Source organism: Epinephelus fuscoguttatus, linkage group LG10, assembly GCF_011397635.1.
Source record: "Epinephelus fuscoguttatus linkage group LG10, E.fuscoguttatus.final_Chr_v1".
Lineage (NCBI taxonomy): Eukaryota > Metazoa > Chordata > Actinopteri > Perciformes > Serranidae > Epinephelus > Epinephelus fuscoguttatus.
In genome coordinates this window covers 41,458,128-41,480,933 of record NC_064761.1, presented here as the reverse complement: position 1 = coordinate 41,480,933, position 22,806 = coordinate 41,458,128, and the positions used below count along the sequence as shown (strand labels likewise).

Sequence of the window (22,806 nt, the reverse complement as noted above, 5' to 3'; positions counted from 1 at the left end):
TAAAATTGTGTTGAAGGTGTGAGGCAGGTGTACATCTGAAAATACTGCCATCTAGTGCAGTGGTTCCCAACTGGTCCGGATTTCTCTTTAGTCATTAGTCTTTAGTCACACAGTGTAATATATTCAGCGCCATACTTGTGTTTTGCCATGTCATCAAGCCGGTTTACTGTCTCTGTTAAGGAGCTGTCTGTTTGTCACTCACTCAACAACAGGAAAAAGCACTTCAAAATAAAAGCTCTGTGCTGGAAATTCACTGTACTTCAAAATATAGTGTTTTTTACAAACTTGACACCTTCATGAGTCATGCAGTGCATTCAGAATGGACCTGCGACCCACTTTTGAACCACCAAAAGTAGTAAAAGACCTCCAGTTAGGAACCACGGTTCAAGTGAGTATTAGTCATTCAATTAAAATCAGCTAAATAATATTGTTGCTAGAATATGTAATCTTACTATATAAAGACAAAAACTCTGTGTGTCTGTTCCATGTTTTTCTCCTCACTGACTTGGTCAATCCATGTGAAATTTGGCACAGTGGTAGAGGGTCATGGGAGGATGCCAATGAAGCAATATTACATCAATTGGCCAAAGGGGGGCGCTATAGCAACCCACTGAAATGTCAAACTTTGAATGGGCATATCTCATGCCCCATATGTCGTAGAGACATGAAACTTTGCACAGAGATGCCTCTCCTCATGAGGAACACATTTGCCTCAAGAACCCATAACTTCCGCTTATATAGATTTTCCGCCATTTTGAATTTTTTGAAAAACACTTCAAATGGATCTCTTCCTAGGAAGTTTGAGCGATCTGCATGAAACTGGGTGAACATAATCTAGGGACCAATATCTAAAGTTCCCTCTTGGCAAAAGTTGGAAAACTTCCTAAAACTGAGCTTCTATAAGGCAATGAATATTGCGGAGGGCGTGGCTCATCACATAAAGGTGTAGAACATCTCAAGGGTTTCACCCATCACCACGCAACTTTGTAGGCATATGACCACACATAATCTGAGGGGACCCCTCCATTATTGACCCCATCAAACAAAATGGGGGCGCTAGAGAGCTCATTTCTTATCTAGGCCTAACCGCCATATGGATTTTTACTAAACTTGGTAGATATGTAGAACAGGACGCCTCAAGGTGACTGGAGAAGTTTAACTCTAATTGGCAACTGGGTGGCGCTATAACAACAGAAAAATGCTTCAAAATGGCTAAAATGCGACCGATCGCTGTGGCTCCCCCTGTGGACCAATGTTGGTGTTGTTTCTAATGTTTGGTATGACTAAGTCATGGTATGGTATGCTGTACATAATCACGGAAACTGTCAGTCAGTCATTCTGTCTGTCCCACATTTTTCTACTCACTGACGTGGTCAATCTATGTGAAACTGCACATAGGCATTGAGGACTGGCATAGGTAGAAGGTGACAAAGCTACCAATGGCTATGGACTAGTATCTATTTTAATACTAAAATACAAATCAGAACGTCTGACTTTTGAAAATAAAATGACTTGACCCTCACACATTTAATAAACATGCACATTGCAACTTAAGGATTGAATAACAAATTTACACTTTATTACATCTATTAAAAAGGCAAATAAAAAGTGTGCAAAATATCTAGAAATCTTACAACACCTGGGGTAAACAAAAATAAATGCATAAACTGTAGAACAACAGAGTAAAGGAGATGATGCACATGGCAGACAGATGCATTTTGGTTGCACGTTGTGTAGCTCTAGATTTTGTCCAGGTTTTATTCAACATATGACAGCTTAATTTCAGTTGCAATCAAAAGCAAGCACCATGGACATATTGTAGCTGAGTAGATTTGACGCTGTATTGTTTGTTTTAGTTTCCCCTCAGTACACGTCACCGGTGTGGTACAGGCAGGCAGGAAGGCAGCAGTCAGGTCGGTCATCAGCTGTCTCCATTTAACATTTTTGGATTTAACAACTTTAGGATGCGGTCGTTCTTTGTTAGATCTGCAGGGAGTTCATTATTCTGCAAAACACATACGAGAAATAGTTTAAAAGCTGAAGTCATCTACTTATCATCAGCTCAGCCTTCAAATGTAAGTGCTTTACCTTGTTGGGTAGAGTGGGGTCTGCGTTGGCCTCCAGCAGCAGCAAAACAGATCGAAGATTTCCACCCATAACAGCAGCATGTAGGGCAGTGGAGCCATTCTGGAGACAACACATAAATGTTATCCAGTGCTGCAGGGTTAGTATTAAAGGGATAGTTTGACATTTTGGGAAATATGCTTAATCCCTTTGTTGTGAAGAGTTAGATGAGAATACTGACACCACTCTCATGTTAGCTTAGCTTAGCACAAAGACTGGAAACAGGGGGAAACAGCTGCTAGGCTCTGCCTAAAGGTGACTGACTCTTCTTCTTATGTGTGGTTATCTATGTGTGGTTTTATCTTGTGTGTCAAGCCCTTGTTGTTTTGACTGTATTCACCACAACATTACTGGTCTGAGTTACAGTTGAATAAAAATTATCTACCACAAATGTAAATCCATCTTTCGTGAGATGGATCAGCGGTCTGGCTCAGTGTCTGCAGTGATGAAGAGGGAGCTGAGCTGGAAGGCAAAGCTTTCAATTTACTGGTCCATCTACAACCCAACCCTCACCTATGGTCAAAAGCTCTGGGTAGTGACCGAAAGAATGAGGTCACAGATACAAGCGGCCGAAATGAGTTTCCTCTGAAGGGTGTCTGGGCTCAGCCTTAGAGATAGGGTGAGGAGCTCGGACATCCGGAGGCTGCTCAGATAAAGCCGCTGCTTCTTTGCGTTGAAAGGGGTCAGTTGAGGTGGTTCAAGCATCTGATCAGGTTTTACTGGACATGTCCCACTGGTAGGAGGCCCCGGGGCAGACCCAGAACACGCTGGAGGGATTACATATCCCGTCTAGCCTGGGAACATCTCGGGTATCCCAGGAGGAGCTGGAAAGCGTCACTGGGGAGAGGGACGTCTGGAATACTTTGCTTGGCCTGCTGCCCCTGTGACCCAGCTTCGGATAAGTGGTTGAAAATGGATGGATGTACAAATGTAACTCAACATGACCTCTTCAACCTGAATTAATATTGTCCAGCATTATTTTAAGGCAAATTTAAATTATGAAATGTATATTTTGTTATTATTTATGTGAGCTCCAGAGGTTTTCCTCTTAACTGCACCTTAAAGGGAAATTTCGGTTTATTTCAACCTGTCTCCTATCGTCCTAAATTTGTTTCAAGTGACTAGTGACATAGAAAAAATAGTTAGCATGTTAGCCGTTAGCCTAGATACAGCCGGGGCGCATAGTAGCGTCAGACCTGTTAAAATGTAAGTGAACGGGCAACCTTCAAGTGCAAAGTTAGTCCACTAAACAAGCTTTTTTTCCACAAAGACCGCCTCATATCGTTAGGATAAATGTCAGAGAACATATAGAAAATGACATGTAAACGTGTTGTCTTACCTTACCGGTGTGCTGCCATGTTTGTTTATCATCTAGCTCTGCTTTCCAAAGCGCCAGATTCCAGATGCTTAATTTTACTTCATACTTAGGCCTTGTCCACATATACATGGGTATTGTTTTTCGTTCTCATTAAAATATCCTGTCTACACAAGCACTGTTCTACAGCTAGTTTATGTAGCAGTGATGCGTCTGTCTCAATATAGTGGAAGAGTAACTTTACATTTACTTGTAAACATGTAATACTAAATATTTTAGTACGAATATGTTTGTATGCAGAATCAACTTTTTGGCTGTGGGCTCTGACCTTCTGAACAAAGCCAAGCTGTTTCCCTCTGTTACCAGTCTGTATGCTAAGCTAAGCTAACTGGCTGCTGGCTGGAACTTTGAATAAATAGATGCGAGAGAGGTATCAATCATCTGATTTAACCCTGTACAATAAAACTCGAATGAGTTGAGGTTTGTGTTTTGTGTCAGACTATTTCTTGGCCCGGTACAGGAACTTCCTGGAGTCTTATCGTGTATGCCGAGCTCATCATCTCCTCGCTGTAGCTACGTAATATACCGTACAGACATTAGAGTGGTATTGATCTTCTCACTCAGCTCTTGTGAGTGAGTAAGCAAATTTCCCAAAATGTTAAAGTCAATAGCAGCATGCTTTACCTTGAGAAGTCCAACTGAAGGAGAAAACTTGAGAAGTTCCTCGATGACGCTGTTGTGTCCCTTATACGCGGCTTTGAATAACGCTGTTGATCCATCCTTGAAAGACAAGAGAACGCATACAATCATTTAACAAAACAGTCAGGACTCAAGGTCCTCTTACTCACTCACTCTGAGGCTTTCGGCTATATTACATGGTCCTCATCAGCAGAAAGCGTTTGCTCTGCAGATGCTCAAACTCTGAGATATTATGTGTGTAATAGTATCATAGAAATAGAGTGACATCATTTTATTTGTACGAGTAGTACACAGGCCTATAGAATACAAATGTTCTTGACTAATCTACATCAATCAGTAATCCCTTTATGTTCATTTTTATGTACTAAGATAATTCTAAAAGAACTACATACTTGTCTGTCAGCATCCCGATCAGCACCACGTAAGAGCAGCACCCTCACCACCTCACTGTGACCCATCTGAGCTGCCATCCACAAGGCGGCAGTGCCATCCTGGAGGACACATAGACGAGGGAGGGATGCAGAGACAAAAGAGGGAAGAGGTGAAAAGAGAGAGAAATGTTAGAGTCGATGCAGGCATGGAGGGATGAGGAGGAGGAGCTGTGAGCTAAAGAGGTGACCGTATGTGTGACTGTGTATTTTAAATCTAGAGAGGTGCTAGAGAGGTGAGGACATTACCTCCCTCGCTTGGTTAACCTTGGCACCGGATGACAACAGCTGACGAATCACATTCACATGACCCTCCTGGGCAGCCAGAAACAGAGCGGTGGCACCATCCTGAAACATAAAAGAATCATGTCACATGCAGGGTAACACTTTCCTGCTGTACCAGGATCTCTAAAAACTGTTAAGAAACCTTCCAGCTGATAAAAAGTGCATTCACAACATGTTGCTATTTTAATACTATTCTATAAATATATGTATGTGCAGTCAGGTTGTTTTCCCCGGCCTGAGGACAGACGCTAATCCTGCCAAATGTCAGTCAGGTCTGACTCAGCAGTCTGCAGAAACCTGAGCGGCTGGATTCCAGCTGCTGGGACATTGTGTGCAACTAACCATCATGTTCCTGACAGACAGAGGTACTGACAGTGAGAGGGGACAGAAGACTTGGCTCACATTCAGCTGGTCGTGAACATTGGCTCCATTCTTCAACAGGGTGTCCACCACCTTGGAGTGTCCGTACTGGGAAGCGACTGTGAGAGCTGTGCCGCCGTCCTGCCACAAAACACACAAGAAAACAAGCTGACAGTGAGAATGATTGTTAAAGTCACCACTGTGTGTTACAGGCTGCAGAGAGAGCGTCTCTTAAGTGTTCAGCATATTTTTTTGCATCATATTTGTCTCTTTATTTCGACATGAAGCACTCTGAGTCACAGCGGAGATGCAGCAGTCTCCATCACACCCAGTATTACAGACTGTGATACACGTCATTGTGCCCTGCAGCATACCTTTGTCTGGAACTCAGTAGAGGCACCAAATTCAAAGAGGAGCTTCACAATTTCATTGTGTCCATGCTGGGAGGCGAAGAACAGGGCAGTGGAACCTGTCTGAAAATAATAAATAATAATACCAAACTTTATTTATATAACGCCTTTAAAACACAGTTAAAAAGTCCCTCACAATACAAACAGAACACATTTAAAAACATACAGAGAGTGAAATGAACTAAAGAGCCAAAAACTGAGCACAAAGAAAAACACACTGTCAAATAAACTTTAATAAAACTTGAGTGAATTCACAGAAAAGCAATTTTAAAAAGTGTTTTCTTAAAGTAATCTAAAAGACGAGACAGAGTTTGCAGCCCTGGTCTCCTCCCTGGTCACTCAAGGAGAGTATACCCTCATCTCCTCTCTGGTTACCTACCCTTTTACCTAATCATACACCCACCTCATCAGCTGCCACCACAGCACTGATGAAAGGCCATTTTGGGGAATACAGAGAGAGCTGGATGAGAAGATCAACACCACTCTCATGTCTGTACGCTAAATATGTCCAGCCAGAGGAAAAACAGCTTAGCTTACCACAAAGACTGGAAACTTACTTGTTTAAAGGTATACTATGCAGGAATTGTCAGCTACTGTTTGTAAACACTATCGCCAGTGAAAGCGAAGGCCGACCCCAGCTTTGTCTGCTTGGCGGTTCTCCTTGCTATATTTGCTTTTTTTGCACTGTGTCAGCAATTTTCATAGCTTCCTCTTTGACATGTGCTGCTTATGATCTACTACCAGTTGTCCTCACCTGCGTGTTGTGCCCAGAAACATCCCAGACACAGAAAAATAAGAAGTTGGTTAAAAGTGTCCATTGTGAGGGAATGCTATTTTACAAGTCTAGAGTGCTCCAGGAAAGGAAGTTAGCATTCCTGCTGTACCTCCCCTTCTCAATATGCCATTTTCTACCAACTATAATAAAGGTTTTTGTGACAAAAACACAAAGTTTTGCAGTCTGGAGATGTAACAAGAGAGTTAAAAAGAAGCTGTGGCAAACACTGCCCAGTAAGGAGTCCTAAAACCCAGAGATGAGTTAGCATTTTACCACTCCCGGTTCCCTCATCTCAAAGTCACTGGATTTTTGGTTAGATATCTCAGATAAGGTCTGTGGTTCACACAAGCTTAAGAGACTTTAACGTTTTGTTCTACAACACAAAATACACTGGTAAATACCCTACTTGTGAACTCTCTTTGTGTCTTAGAAAAGGTGGTTGAACAAGTGGCCAACTGAGACTACGGAACATCATCATACTGAACACAGTTTTACAGCTTCGTTGTGGTCGAAGTGTAGAGTAATGCAGTTCATTTATAGCCTAACGTTAGCTTTTTACTTCTGGTGATTGCATTTAGGCTTCAAAAATAATATCAGTGTTCATTAGTGAAGATTATCTTGCTGAACAAAACATGTATAAGTATCATAAACATCTGTTGCCACAGAGCTTTTTTTCTGAAATAATCCAAAATCCAATAGAAAACGACGAGTCAGCCTACTGAAAAATGTCATCCCTGGACTATAGGCTATATTTTTTAGGAAATCCTGCATAATACACCTTTCTATACAAAACTGTGTTAAATATTAACGCAAGTGCAACATAAGTGCTATTTCTTGGCCGGGAGCAGTGACTTCCTGGACTGTCCAGCAGCTGATTAGCTTAGCTTAGCACAAAAACTGTAAACAAGGGGAGCAGTTAGCCTGGCAAAAACATCGGACAAATAGCACCTTGAAAGCTCACTAACTAACGCGCCATATCTTGTTTGTTTAATGCGTTTAAAAAAATAAAATATGCAGTATTCCTGGGAGTTATGTGCAAGACTATTTCCTGACTTCCTGGGGTCTCCTCTGGCAGCCAGCAGCCGGTTAGCTTAGCTTAGCACAAAAACTGGAAACAAACGAAACAGTTAGCCTGACACTGTCCGCACCTAAAATTTTTTTTAGTACCTTGAAAGCTCACTATCTACCATGCTATACCTTGTTTGTTTAATTCAAGTCTGCAGCAGCTAGTTAGCTTAGCTTAGCACAAAGACTGGAAACAGGGTTAACAGTTAGCCTGACACTGTCTGTAGTTAGAAAAATAAAATAAAAATCCACCAACTAGCACCTCAAAAGCTCACTAACTAACACGTTGTATCTTTGTTTGTTTATGTGATCAAAAACTTAAAATTTGTGGTATTACTGGGAGTAATGTGGCAGACTATTTCTTGGCCGGGAGCAGTGACTTCTTGGAGTCTACAGCAGCTAGTTAGCTTAGCTTAGCACAAAGACTACGAACAGGGGAAATAGCCTGACGCTGTCCGCAGCTAATTTTTTTTTTTTTTTCTTACCAACTAGCACCTTGAAAGCTCACTATTTAACATGCTATACCTAATGCATTTAAACAACTAAAATGTGCTGTATTACAGGGGGTTATGTGCCAGGCTATTTCTTGGCTGGGAGCAGTGACTTCCTGGAGTCTGCAGCAGCTAGTTAGCTTAGCTTAGCACAAAGACTGGGAACAGGGGAAACAGTTAGCCTGACACTGTCTGTAGCTTAAATAAAAAATAAATCTACCAACTAGCACCTTGAAAAAAATCAAAATTTGCCGTATTACAGGGGGGTTATGTGACAGACTATTTCTTGGCTGGGAGCAGTGACTTACTGGAGTCTCTACTATTCAACTGGTAACCCTTTAGTGACGAAGAGACTCCAGATTTACTGTGACCTTTGGTTTGTAATCCAAAAAAGTCTTATACTGTTTTGTATGGGAGAGCCAGTTATTTTCCCATCATACCTCTCTCTGGTAGTTGATGTCAGCTCCTTGCATGATAAGTTCTTTGACACAATCATAATGGCCGCTGTAGGACGCCACCATCAGCGCTGTGGTTCCGTACTGAAAAGAAACACGGCAACAATTAATTAGCAACCTTGCTGGTGTTTTTATTGTAGACGTCTAGACAGCATGCTGAACATGAGCTGATGAAACTGCTTAATTCTGCAGATTTTTCCAAACTAAACACATGAAACCCTCACCCTTAATTATGATGAGAAAAATAAAAGGGTGGTACTCAGCACACACATGCAACCACAGAGGTAAGGCTTGAAGCTCTCTGTCTCCCTACCACAGGTGGGTTATGGTTAAAGCGTGCAGCTGAGCAGCCAGGACATGCAGCGGCCGTACACTGTCTCTGCAGTCTGCGTCCACGCGCCCACTGTTGAGCAGCAGCTGAAGTAGAGCCAGGTTCCCTTTCCTCGCTGCCCAAAACACAGCATTAGCCAGGGGTGTTTCCTTCTGCAGGGTAAATACACACAACAACCAGTGACCTTAAACCACCATTATGGTATTATACACACACTGGCAGTGGAGGAGACAGTGAAAACACAACAGTGTCCTTTGCAGAAGTAGAGGTTTACAGTGTCACACACACATACACTGCTTTCTTCTCTCTCAGAATAGACATGAGGGATTTGAATGAAGTGTTTTGCATCAAACAGCACGTGCACACTATACAGGATTATATGAAATCTAAGCAGGACCACAGGCCAAATCATACCCCATTATACCCACACACACAGACACACTGCTAGACGGTATGATTGCATTAAAGTCTGAAAGCAGCCCAGTTAATTCCAGCTCACTTTTAAACACCACATCGTTAAATAAACCCTCAAAATGAACAAGTGTACACTTTAAAGAGGAAGCTGGGATGATGTTGTTCCTCGCTGAGGCCCTGTGGGGCTGCGTGCAGAGAATGATGGATGCAAAAGGCTGCCTCACCTTAAAAGACATCCTGCAGACCTCATTCGTGACTCATGTTTCTTCCTGCGCACTCGTTCATTAGAGACGATGCTGAGCTGAGCGCCACTCGCCTGTTTTGCCGCACTGAGTTTGGGTGTTGGCGGCGCCTGTTCGCGGACATAATAACAGGCAGACGGTCAGCTGAGCTCATCCTCTGCAGTCAGTGCTGCACGGACGGAGGAGACACACAGCAGGCCGCTGGGTGGCGCTGCTGAGCACACAGAGGCATCTGACCGTGTGGAGACAGGTGGACTGGTTCAGTGGTGGAGAGTAACTAAGTACATTTACTCAACTGTTGTTGGACTGCTTGAGTTGCTATATGTATTTCTTATTCCACTACATTTATTTGACAGCTGTTGTTACAAGTTAATTTACAATTTAATTTAATAAACAAATGTATTTATTTATCAAATTTAAAACAAATGAGCAGTGCATCTTAAGCAAGGGCAAAGTTTTATTGGTTAGACTATTATTATCATTATTTATTCTGTGTGTATATGTGTAATTTATGTGTGATATGTCTGTGTAATCTATGTGCGTCGTCGTATCTACAGAGTACATGTATGTGTTTTATGTATTGTGCCCCCCGGAGACATTAAAGGTCTTCTAAGTCTAAGTCTAAATGTATGAAAAACATATAAAATACATTGAGTCATCCTTAACTTTTTTGGCTTGTGGCCCATTACAGTCAGTTATTGCCCATCAGATTTAATTTTTAAAGGGAGACACTGTAGATAAAATCATGCACTGGTCAATTTTGAGATTTTGGGCTATTTTGTTACCATTATATGTCTTTTTTTTTTAGACGAGTGGAAAGAAACTGTCCAAAATACACATTTATGTTTATCTTAGTTCAGATTTCTGTTCTGGAAATGTATGCAGAAAGCACATATTTAATTAAATAATGCCTCATATGCATATTTAAATCTCTTAAACGTCTTAATTTAAATAATCAACTGGGGAAGTTTCATGGTGAAATCCGTGAGTTAACATTTTTACCCTACTTATCTGTGTGTTTTTTTAATCTAAAAATATATGGGATTTAAAAAATTCTCGTGGCAAAAACCTTTAACTCTTGAACGGCAACAACATGAAACACGACTCTGAACCTGGCTTTGTCCAAAATGTACGCAAAATTGTGCATATTTAATAAGATGTGTCCTGATTTTTGCATAATTAAACATGATATTTTAGAAAAGTTGTAACACATAAAAATATAACCTCAATATATGTAATCAGCTGGGAAGGTTTCATGGTAACATTTATCAGTCTGAAGTTTTACCGTCTTCGCCTTTAGTGTCTAGGTGTTGAGTTGTTTCAAGAGTGATTTACACTTCTGCTGCAAGATTGTCAAATCATACATTATTATTAAAAAAAAGTTTGTTTCTTAAATATTAACTTCTGTAGCAGAACTTTGTATATTTTTCTTTTCTGACCCAGTAATCATGTCACTGATGTTTTTATGACCTCCTGACCCCTTAAACTGAGAGCCGCTGGACTACCTGACTGTATATAAAGCAGCTCCAGCTCAACCAGCTACAACAGCAAACTGCTGCTTACACATCGCTGCATCAACAATCCAACAATGTAACATGTAATAATATAACTTGTGCAGAATACGTACTTTTACTTTTGATGCGTTGGGTACATTTTTCTAATTGTACTTCTATACTTTGACTTAAGTAGGGTTTTGAATGCAGGACTTCTACTTTCAGTGAAGCTTTTTTTACATTAAGGTACTTTTACGTAAGCAAAAGATTTGCGTTCTTCCTCCACCACTGTTTTGGGAAAGTTAGATGTCAGGTGTAAGGCTCAATTATAAACCGGTTATTGAGGGATTTACAATATTGCAGCTTTAGCTCTCTCTCTGAATGATAATAGAGATATTACGGAGGAGGAGCAGGGAAAGCATCTTATTTTGGTTGACTAATGTCCTTCTCAGGTGCTGGCAGAAGTGCTGATTAAAGGATTCGTTAAAGTATAGTGGAAACATGCACTTACTGCAAAGCTATATAAGGAAGGTTGACAGGGAGTCTATCGCTGTGTCGCTGCCCAGAGTCCCTGTCAGAACATGGGAACAAAACAGACTCACATCAGTGCAGGTAAGCTGGTTTTTTCATATGGAGTATGGTGTTAGAAAAGACATCTGACTGTGTACCTTTTATTTTTAAGACAACTTCCATTTAAAATGCAGATTCAGTGTTTCATTTAATGTCCTGTCTATAGTCTATGGATGCTGTTTCTGAGCAGACAATATGTTGGCCTTTGGGCTCTGCCACAAAACTCATTTGTGTATTTGAGCTTACAATCTGCTTTGTACACGCAGCAACATGTAAAGTTTGTGTCATCATGCACTGACATCACACAGTCCTCATTTATGATAGATCAGACATCAGACATGTTATATATTTTTACATCAGAGTGCATTTATAGTGAGAGTTCAGTCGTGAGAGTGACTGTGTTTGTCTGTGAAGAACATGTAGCCTTAACAAATTAGAATTTTCAGCACAGTTTCATAAGACAGCGAGCACCAACCCCACTTTAGAAACAAATATATTTTTCACTTTTGAACACACACCTTGCATTTTTACTGTAGACAGCTGCTGTCTTATCTTTGCACTCAACAATCTATTAAGTACAGAGCACATTTTGTTATAGAAGTGCTGAAAATGTTGACTGGCGAAAATGGTGCATTCTGGATTTGGCAGAGGTTTTCAAAAGAAGATACGGAAGCTGTAGCAGTCACAAAACTGATGTTACCACCCTGCATAAAATTACAGCCTAATGTTAACGAGTAAACTGCTGCATAGAACAGACAAGGTGCTTTATTTTTCTCACAACTAAAGCAAGTTATTCTTGCATCTCTAAACTGCAATTCTTTGTATTACCTGTTTTGTTAAGATTACAGCTGTTTGCAGTCTCACAGCCTCCTCACCCTGCAGGTGAAATGTTAGGCGTCTTCCTCTCAGCTGCACACAACAATTCAACCAGAAAGAAACTGTTCAAGAAAACGGTTTATTTGGAAATTTTGGATATTAAGGCTGCATTAGCCACTGCTGAGTAAATGCTAAATGGACTGCACTTGTGTCTTGCCTGTCTTCCGACCACTCAGAGTGCTTTTACACTACATGTCACACACTGGCTATCATACAGGATGCCACGTGGTGCTCAGTAACCATTCACACACATCTTCCAATTTACCTCTGAGCCACAGCTGCCCTAGTTTATAGTAATTTCTGCTGTTTGCATTTGATTTGATGATACTACTGACCATAAATCCAAATTTCAGTCAATAAAAAAACAGCATTTCAACAGAACTGTGCCGTGCTTATGCTGTTGGTTATGCTATTATGACAGAACAATTCACAAGCTGTAACAATAACAATTTGTTTAGGTACAAATAAAAGATGTGATGCTCTTGTCCTCATAGTCCAGCAGGCCAGCTTCCTGCTGAGAGCAGCTCTGCTCTCCATCCTGCTGTGCGGCCCTCAGCACGTGTCCTCAGACTCAGACGAGGCCGTCCTGACTGAGTGGCAGATCTGGAAGACCAGCCATGGCGTCTCCTATGAAGAGATGGTGAGGCTGACTCCATGCATCAACAGTAAATGCATACATGATCTGATTCACGTGACTCTCTCTGTTATGTGTTTTGCAGGACGACATGCAAAGGAGGGCTATCTGGGAGCAAAACAAACAGATGATTGAAGACAACAATCAAGGGTTCTTCATGGGGATGAGGCCGTTCACTATGGCCATGAATAAATATGGAGACCTGGTGAGGAGTGAATTTCTCTCTGTGCTAAAAGTTCCACCGCTTAAAGCCTTAATCAGAGTTTTCCTAAGTAAATGTAAAAACTTCATGGCATTAACAAACTTATCATAAGTTTACTGATAACATTCGAAATTCCCAACATGGCTGAACTATTGATAATCCTTAACAGTAAAGACTGAGATAAATCCGTGATTGAGCCAAGATGTTTTTAGTATTTTCAATACAAATCCTGATAAACAGATTATCAGTCAATACAAAATGCATTTATTAGATTTATTTGCATTCATCTGGACGCATCTGTCCAAAGCGACAACCTTTTAAACTTAGATACACTTACTATGCTACTAATGTTGTTCAGTTATTGTTTTATGAACTGCGACATAAAGCAGGAAAAGTGTCAAAATAAAGGTGACTCTCAAGAGTTAGATCAAAACATTGATACCACTCTCCCGTCTACCCAAAATGAAGTTCAAGCATGCAGCCAGTTAGCTTGGCTTAGCATAAAGACTAGCAACAGGTGGAAACAGCTGGTCTGGCTTGAAAGTGACTGCTTCCTGCCAAGGAAACAGTTCAGCACATAATCCCTCATATGGTCATGTCTTGCTTGAACTATGCTACACCACCTCCACTGTTTCTGGTGGTTATTCTCAATTTTGTCTGTATCCTTAAGCTTTTAGGAAGGATGTGGAATAATGGATAACACGAACGCAGTGTAGGCCTGTGCATAGAAAGATCCATGTGTGTCAGTATACAGATCTAACATTGAGCATTAATGAACCTTTAATCTGTGAGTTTTAAAGGTGCAGGTAGGCAGATTTTGTTAGCTATGGACAAAGCCTGGCTTGCCGTTTCCCGTGTTTTCAGTGTTAGTGCTAAGCTCTGCTAATCGTTTCCTAGCTCTGGCTTCATATTTACCTCAAAAACCTGAGAATGATATCAATCCTTTAATCCAACTCTCAGAAAGTTATGCCTCATGTCCACTGCATGGCTCTGCTCGACTCCAATCAGCTCTCTTTTAGCACCAGGTTCTTTTCTCTATTTCATTTTCCACTGCAGACAGAACCTCCTAAATGTAGGCTGGATTCTCAGCTTATCACTACAGTGACACCAGCGGCTTACATCAGCAGCCAGAGAACGACTGCACTACATCAATTGTGCGGTGTAGTGTACATACTTTATGTTGTAGTATATGGCGTAGTTTTGCGCAACGCATTCTCACTCCGACCTCCTCACATATCGACGTTTGGTCATGGACTTTCCATGTTGAGATATGACGGATGTTCCCTGGATGCGTTGGTTGTTGACGTTCTGTGACACCATGTCAACTTCAGTCTGCTACATGCATTGTCTGTTTTCAAAATACACTTCCGTTTTCACAGGAAATGTACAGTTTGCATACAGTCTCTTTCAAAATAAAAGCACTACGACAGTACAACACCACAATTTGCTGTTTTTTTCTTCGACAACAAATGCACATGGTTAGGTTTAGCCAACACATGCAGGTAGTTGGGTTTAGGGTAAAAGAACAGGGTTTGGCTTTACAATCATACAGGAAGTGAACACCAACCTATAAGGTGAAAGTCAGTGGTTGTTGGACCCATTCGCCACTCCTGCCACCTGCCCTACTCTGACTTTCACCCTCTTAACTTATGTTGTTGTCTGGCTGTGTTTCCCCTGATGCCGCCAGGTTGCCACGTACCATACCAACGTGAAAGGATAGCATTTTTTGTCTGATGCTGGAAGTCACTGCCCAAGTACCGGTATTTGACGACTTTGGAGTGAGACTGAGTTGTATTTAAAAATAGTGGGGTTGTGCAGGATGTCAGTGGTCTGCAGTGTTTTGACTCCACCTCCTGTAATTGATTCAGCTCGCTTGGAATCTCGACTGAGGTAGTGCCACAAAAAAAAAAAATCAGGTTCCCGGTACTATCAACTTTTTCGTGTAGAAAAACAAAATATTGTGAGTTGAGTTAAGCCGTGCCGTCCCATGCAGTGGTAATGCAGAATAAGTTAGTGAATTTCCCCAGATATGAAACGCCTCCTTTGAACAATCTTTCTGATGTTCTCCATGTGTAGACGAGACAAGAGTACCACGTTTTGCAAGGTGCCGTGATCGACTCCCAATTTGTGAAGAGAGGGAAGACCGTCTCGGCCAGGAGGCTGCGTAACAATGCTAAGAAGTACGACACTTTGTTTGTGGACTACAGGAAAAAGGGTTATGTCACTGAGGTGAAAGACCAGGTAAGAAATGTATAAATTCATATTACGTGGGTTTTATGTGGACTGAATTATGAACACCTTCAAATCTACATTATGTTTTAAATGATGTTCACAGGGTTACTGTGGCTCGTGCTGGGCCTTCAGCACTACAGGAGCTATTGAGGGACAAATATACAAGAGGACAGGTCAGCTTGTATCTCTGAGTGAACAAAACCTGGTGGACTGCTCCAGATCTTATGGTACCTATGGCTGCAACGGTGCCTGGATGGCCAACGCCTACGACTATGTGATCAGCAACGGGCTGCAGTCGACCAGCACCTACCCATACACCTCAGTGGTGAGGCTGCTAACTCCGCCTCAAAGCAGCATAAACCAGTTAATTAACCTGTGTCTGTTAATTTCTCGCTCTGTATTTCTCTCCACAGGACACCCAGCCCTGTTACTACGACAGCAGACTTGCAGTTGCACATATCAGAGACTACAGGTTCATACCCAAAGGAGATGAGCAGGCTCTGGCTGATGCCGTGGCAACTATCGGTCCAATCACAGTAGCTGTTGATGCAGATCATGCAAGCTTCTTGTTCTACAGCTCAGGTTAATATTAAAATACTTCCTCTATACAATCATTATGTTAGTGATTAATGTTTATATATATTTTTTAGCTGGCGTAATCAATATTTTCATACTAACAAAGGAATCAAATCACTTATGTTGCTCAAAGTGACAAACCAGTAGTGAGCTTTGCAGCATGTTTCAGCTCATTGTTTTAGTCTGCAACTTCACTGTTTTTGGTTCTGATAAACTCACTGTACGCTCCCTGCTCAGTGCTAAAGAGCAGACAAAAACTGTGGAAAAAGCCATGTATGACAGAGCTAAAAGAAGAATGAAAATTGGAATTAGAATCATCAAGTGGACGTAAACATGCCTCTTAATGAAATGTACTGTCACTCCTTACCTGATGTCTTTAACTGTAGCCTGTGCTAACAGGTTTGTCTTATTAACTTGTACTGATCTGGTTGAAACTGTTCAACCTTACATTTGCACTCTTAACTCATGAATTTGCCATAGGATTTATGATTTGTCCCATAATGGCGTTAAACAATAATTTCCTTGAGCTCTGCATCAACCTGTTTGCAGATGACTGTCCCCTGAGGTCCGATGAAGTGAGAGTTAATCCATTTTTCCCGAAACTTCCGTTTCTTCTCAACCATACAGTGTTTTGCTATTGTGGCTTTTTCCAGCTCACCTCCACATTAAAGTTGTCTGCTAAGCTAACTTATTTTAGCTGTAACATTGATGACCTAATGTGATTTCCGCAACACTAGCAAGGTTTCCTACAAGCTGTCATTCCTACCCTGACAGACGCTCATTAGGGAGCTATAGTTTGATGCAGTAGTGGAGTAGCGTATTAAATGTGAGATATTGCAGGTAAAATTATTGAAATTGCCCGTGGATGATTAAAATGTAATGGATGCATTTCATGTAACATTTGGAGGTGACACACAATGGCTGCTAATGGGCCGCACTTTGAGCAACTATGCCTTAAAAGGTGATAATATGTCAGTGTTGTCTTTACAGCTTGTTTCTGCTGCCCCCAAGTGGCCAAACAATAAATTAATGCAGGTTGAAATTTCCTTTGCAGGAATATACGATGAGCCCAACTGTAATCCGAACAATCTGAGTCACGCGGTGCTGCTGGTTGGCTATGGCTCTGAGGGAGGCCAAGACTACTGGATCATCAAAAACAGGTCAGAGAACCCTTCCCTCCATATAGTAACATGGGTTGATTTTGTTGAACACAACATTTTTTGTTATCACATGTACACTTTTCTTGTATTTCGTTAATATGAATCCCTGTTTTATTTTGTTTTTTTTAGTTGGGGAAGCAGTTGGGGTGAAAGCGGCTACATGCGAATGATCAGAGACGGCAGAAACACATGTGGCATTGCGAGCTACGCCTTGTACCCTGTTCTATGATTCTGATCAGATGCCTCAGTTGTGTGCTAATGATAAACTCACTGGAGTGTCGGAGGACCTCAAACAGCATCAGACATTACTGATACAGCCCATTTTATCCATACTTTTTGAACCTCCTAATGAAATTTATGGAGGATGGAAGCTACCAAAATAAAAATAAAAAATAAAGAAATGTAATCATCAATAAATAAATGCAGAAATACTGAAATAAAAAAAATAACAAAAAAATAAATAAATACATTTGAAATTTAAAAAAATGCTAAATAAATTTTAAGATTTATGAAATAACTAAATAAAAAGAAAACCTAAATAGGAAAGTAAATAAATAGTGAAATTATATAAAGGGAAATATTAATTTATTTGTCCAGTCATTTATTTATTTATGTTTGTCTTTGGCATTCTTTTGTCCTCCATACCATCCTTTGTGACACTGTGGATAATGTTTGGTGCTCATATGGACCTTTAACAATGAACACATTGCTTCTCTCAGGGACGTACACATACCAGCCTCTGTGGCCACAGATACTTCCTAAAATTCTATTGATTAGTCTAACTTGTAGTTGCACAAAAATAATAATTAAAATAAGCCCTGAGCTCAAAATGAAAATGACTAACTTAATTGACCTCCCGATCCATTAATAGATTATCTAAAAGCCTTGTAGCCTTTCCTTCAGGCTAATCGTTTTTATTTGAGTTTGCTAAAAATGTTTGCTCTTCTAGATAGCTAGCAATGCTAATGATTGCTAGCAAGCCAATGAAACTACAATACTATACTACTACTACATGTTGGTATGTAAGCCTATTATGTAGAGTGCTCCAGGGATGACGCTTTTCTGTAGGCCGATGCAGAAGTTAGCGTCACACTGGTTTCCTCGTCATAAAAGCCTGTGGGATTTTTTAATTGGATTTTGGATTATTGCAGAAAATAAACTCTGTGGCAAACAAATGTTTATGAAACGTGTTCAGCAAGATAATCTTCACACCGCTCTTATGATTTCTGAAGACTAATGCATTTGTCAGCAGTAAAAAGTTAACGCTAGACTATAAACAAACTACACTGTGTTCGCATGATGCAACATGACCACCGTAACATGACAGTAGGCCTGAAGTTGTGTTCGAAGCCATGTGATGACGATCTGTAATCTCATTTAGCCACTTGTTAGCAACATAGATTGTATAAAATATGGACGTAGTCATCGTGACGTCACCCATTGGTTTCTGAGGAGCGGGTTTGAAGCTCAAAGTAGGCAGTTCTGTCCATCGCCATCTTGGCAGAGCCTGACTCCGCCCAACTCCTGGCCAATCAAAAATGGGCAAAGAAGTGGGCCAAATGGAGCCTGGTTGCTTAAACACGCACACCACGCTCGAAGCTGCTAAGTTAGCTATGGCTAACAAGCTAGGCTACTTTGGCTAGCCCTGTGGCGTTGGCTGCTCCCACTCATGCTCCCACTTGGTGCCAGCTCCCTCACGAAACAAATTATCCAAAAGGCACAAACACGGCTGAGAGCTCAGGTACAAAGACTTGCGAATTAGCTGAGATGAGGCCTAGCAGACAGCCAGCAGCTAGTTAGCAACCCGTGATGGCACCACCTGTCACTCAGAGTGACCATGCCCTTAATTATGCGCAACTTTAAGCCTTAATAAAATTTAAACGGATGAGTTATAAAAAAATCACCACCTGTACAGGGGGTGAGGAAATTAACTATAGAGACCAAAACCGTTTTTTGTACGAGGCTGTAAACATGTTTATTTCTGCTGTAAAGTTGAACATTTTAACATGGGGGTCTATGGGGATTGACTCGCTTTTGGAGCCTGCATCAAGTGGTCATTCAATGAACTGCAGTTTTTGGCACTTCCACATTGGCTTCACTCGTCATCCCTGGAGGTTGCCACTTGGTTAGCAACCGCCTTTTCTAAGATGAAGACACATAAACTAAAAATTTCATGAGTTGGGTATTTACTGACGTATTCTATGTGGTAGAACAAAACGTGACAGTCTCTTAAGCTTGTGTTAACCACAGACCTTATTTCAGGCATCTACCCTTTAGGACTCATACCTGGAGCACTCTATAACAGGTACATACAAGCATACCGTAAAACTTAAATCAATAGCCCGGGCTATTATTTGCTTTTATCACTGAAATTAACAGGCCTATATTTGGGACAGGCCGTTAATTCCTTTTACACAAAACAGTTGCTCAGCAAAGATCAGGAAATACATTTAAACTGTTTAGTTAAACCAGTATGAGTAATAATTGTAATTGAGGAATGGACACATCATTTGAGGTAGCCAACAATCTGCTTTTATACATCCGAAGAACTACAAAAAAAAGACCAGACCAGGCCTCTAACTGAGACAGGACTTAGTTTGTCAAAAATGTGTAGCCACACTGGGTTAGTAAAAGGGACTGGGTGTTAAACTGAATTTTTACAGTACGAGAAAATCTAAGTAACTAATGTTTTGATGCAGGACGCCTCAGAAAGGGACATCTCCCCCCATGTTATTCATTAACATTATACACACCCTTTAATTTTGTAGAGTCTACAAAACAATGTACATTTTGTGAATTTTAAACACATCACACTTCTGTGGATACCGAATGACTCACTGAGCAATGTGTGCCACAGTTTATTTTTCACTCTCTTTGTTATATCTATAGACTGCAAACCTTTGGTATTTTTGTTGCAATAACTTTTATTATGCGTGGTAGAAAATGACAAACTGAGAAGGGGAGGTGTTGGTGGTGGTGTTGGTGGGGGACACACATTATGAAATAGAGTATAAGCCTGGTGGCTTCAGTGTTTCAGCTTGAATGTGTTTTGAAACAGAACAAACTTTTTATTTTCTATGCAAATAAATGTTTCAGTTTTCTTTCCTGTGGCTTTTTTTTCTACCATTATAAACAATATTGTATCAGTTACTTACTGGATCAGCCGACATGTCTTAACCTGTGGACTGACTGATAATAAAGTGATAACCATTTTCTCCTGTGTGTATTTGTCGTGTTATCTGCACTTTGCATTGTTCAACTAAACACATGCGCCACTGCTTCCAAAAGACCATAATGACTGCAAGCTCAACCACACCTCTCTGAACCTTGAGCCCAACTGTGCACCACGCTCATCACACTTACTATTTCTCACTGTCCAGCTTTTTTTTATGTGTCTCGCATAAAAAGCTCCAAGGTTCACCTTTTGCAGGGTTTACCTGGGAGGAGGAGCTCTCAGAGGCTTTCTTTATTACCATCAGACTCACATGGCTCACTGTATAGTTCATAATGCAGTGGAATAAATCTTTGCTTTGCAGTGCAGTGTGGTTGTTTTTGCTTTGCTTGGCTCCGGTTTCTACTGAGAAACGCTCAAAGTGTACGTATGACAGACACAGTCAGATCCGTCAGAGGACACACAGCACCAAAAAGTTCTGTGATCCTTCATTCAGCAACCAGACAGCAGGCGCCATCACACAGGTAACACAACGCTTTGTTGGGGTTTCCTATATTTATTTTACACTTGTTGTCCGTAAGGAGATTACACTGCAGACTGTGCTGCAAAATAATGTCATGGAATAATTTAATGCTCCACCTAATACTCTTCCAACCCCTTTTAGAAAGTTAATTTTATGCTGATGTGGGTTGATAAAGCTACTATCACTATTAGATGTGCATTTTATTATGCCTCTAGAACAAAAAAACTCTTTATGGCATCCATTTCTAATGCAAACTCTCTCTTTAGTGTGTATATCACCATGTGAATTTCCTTCTGCCTCCACGTCACACCCTGATTTACAACTCACTGGAGACTATTAATTTCCTTTGTGACAAATGCATCTGATATTGTATGTATTTAATATGATTAAATCCACATGTTCTTGCCGTTAATCACTTTGCAGCGTGATTACTTAGTGATAAAAGGTTTCTCCTGAGCAGGTCAGTGGGGTTGGAGTGTTTGCTTGTGTTAATTGTCCCACAGTCGACTGTTCAGCTCTCTGTGTCTGTGCAGAGGTGCAGCTCCGGCTTCTACAGAGAGCGGGTTGGACCATACCGGGGTCAGTGTGTGCCATGTAGCTGCAATGGACTCTCCAATGAGTGTGATGAGCGAACAGGGAACTGTGTGGTCGGTGCTCACACACGTGCACACATACAATGGCACAATTGTTGATTTACAGCACACTTAAAGGTCCAGTGTGAAGGATTTAGGGAGATATATCGGCAGAAACGGAATATAATGTAATAAGTGTGTTTTCTTAACTCAGGATTCCTCCTCATTTTCATGGACCAAATTTAAAAACTTTCCCATGATTTATCGAGGACCCATAATATATATATATAAACTGTAAAACTTCAATTAATAGCCCGGGATATGATTGCTTAAATCAGTGAAATCGACAAGCCTATATTTAGGACAGGCCTTTAAAGGGATAGTGCACCCAAAAAAAGAAAATTCAGCCATTATCTACTCACCCATATGCCACATCACTTGCAGAGATCCAAGGGGAGAGGAGGTAGCAACACAATTCCACCTAATGGAGGCTGACGGCGCCCCAGATTCAAACGTCCAAAAACACATAATTGAAACCACAAAATATCTCCATACTGCTCATCCGTAGTGATCCAAGTGTCCTGAAGCCCCGAGACCAGCGAAAGCACGTGAACACACATGATGCCCACGTCTCACGGTCTCGCGCAAGCGCACACACATGAGCGCAGTGTCCAGAGAGGCAGTCAGAGCTACAGGCTACAATGAGGCTAAAAACAGAGTTCAAATAACGTTTTTCCAAACAACTTTTTATGTTGAGGCTTCAGGACACTTGGATCACTACGGACGAGCAGTATGGAGATATTTTGTGGTTTCAATTATGTGTTTTTGGACGTTTGAATCTGGGGCGCCGTCAGCCTCCATTAGGTGGAGTTGTGTTGCTACCTCCTCTCCCCTTGGATCTCTGCAAGTGATGTGAGGACTCTAAAACTTCACCTGAGCCTCCCTCGGCATATGGGTGAGTAGATAATGGCTGAAGTTTCATTTTTGGGTGCACTATCCCTTTAATTCCTTTCGCACAAAACTGTTGTTCAGCAAGGATCAAGAAATACAGTACAATACAAAAAGTGAGCTAAAATAAAGCTGATGAGAAACATCTAGAACAGGCAGGTAACTGAAAGTCCAAATGACAGCAGTACCAAAACTAAACTGAAAACCAACCGGGATAATACGATGAAAATAGGTATAAAAAATCCAAACACAAGAGCAGGCAGGAAACAGAGCAAGAACACAGCAATGAGCACAAGGCATGAACACAGACAAGCTGACAAGGAACACAGGGAAACATACAGGTATATATATATACACAGAAAACTAATCACAAGAATGAGACACAGCTGGAACAGGAGGACACAGGCAGAAGGAAGGAAATGGGGATTGGCTAACAACCAGGCTGTGGTGGGAA

General features: G+C 41.1%; 3 protein-coding genes across 5 annotated transcripts in view; 2 read left to right on the top strand and 1 right to left on the bottom strand.

Annotated features, from left to right (window-relative positions):
- Window positions 1–1,564: 1,564 nt before the first annotated feature.
- On the bottom strand, window positions 1,565–9,571 carry ankrd29 (ankyrin repeat domain 29). 3 transcript variants are annotated; one of them, XM_049588616.1, is made up of 10 exons: window positions 9,377–9,571; window positions 8,721–8,890; window positions 8,393–8,491; window positions 5,586–5,684; window positions 5,254–5,352; window positions 4,816–4,914; window positions 4,531–4,629; window positions 4,124–4,219; window positions 2,089–2,187; window positions 1,565–2,005 (listed from the first exon to the last, which is right to left on the bottom strand). In XM_049588616.1, exons 3-10 carry the CDS (start codon window positions 8,471–8,473, stop codon window positions 1,922–1,924), a joined length of 756 nt encoding a protein of 251 aa, XP_049444573.1. In that variant the 5' UTR covers window positions 8,474–8,491; window positions 8,721–8,890; window positions 9,377–9,571; the 3' UTR covers window positions 1,565–1,921. The 3 variants fall into 3 exon arrangements, with proteins under 3 accessions (XP_049444573.1, XP_049444572.1, XP_049444574.1); XM_049588615.1 differs by having other exon boundaries at window positions 8,780–8,890; XM_049588617.1 differs by lacking the exons at window positions 8,721–8,890; window positions 9,377–9,571 and adding an exon at window positions 8,632–8,720.
- Window positions 9,572–11,468: 1,897 nt separating this feature from the next.
- On the top strand, window positions 11,469–17,366 carry cts12 (cathepsin 12). The gene is made up of 8 exons (XM_049588613.1): window positions 11,469–11,499; window positions 12,828–12,973; window positions 13,053–13,172; window positions 15,246–15,410; window positions 15,505–15,726; window positions 15,815–15,983; window positions 17,032–17,137; window positions 17,267–17,366. The coding sequence occupies exons 1-8, from the start codon at window positions 11,469–11,471 to the stop codon at window positions 17,364–17,366; spliced, it is 1,059 nt and encodes a 352-aa protein (XP_049444570.1).
- A 3,294-nt stretch (window positions 17,367–20,660) lies between these two features.
- The window catches only part of lama3 (laminin, alpha 3), a 28,902-nt gene continuing 26,756 nt past the window's right edge, over window positions 20,661–22,806 (top strand). The window contains exons 1-2 of the mRNA XM_049588608.1: window positions 20,661–20,833; window positions 21,366–21,479. The gene's annotated coding sequence lies outside the window, so the exon portion shown is untranslated. The remainder of the gene's footprint in view (window positions 20,834–21,365; window positions 21,480–22,806) is intronic.

Coding starts and splice junctions, on each gene's coding strand:
- ankrd29 (XM_049588615.1), bottom strand. Junction 5,685..8,392: donor ACATCAACTACCAGAGAGAG/GTATGATGGGAA, acceptor TATTATTTTCAG/ACAGGTTCCACTGCCCTGTT. Junction 2,006..2,088: donor ACCCCACTCTACCCAACAAG/GTAAAGCACTTA, acceptor TGTGTTTTGCAG/AATAATGAACTCCCTGCAGA.
- cts12 (XM_049588613.1), top strand. CDS start 11,469: ATGGGAACAAAACAGACTCACATCAGTGCAG. Junction 13,173..15,245: donor TGAATAAATATGGAGACCTG/GTGAGGAGTGAA, acceptor CTCCATGTGTAG/ACGAGACAAGAGTACCACGT. Junction 17,138..17,266: donor TACTGGATCATCAAAAACAG/GTCAGAGAACCC, acceptor TGTTTTTTTTAG/TTGGGGAAGCAGTTGGGGTG.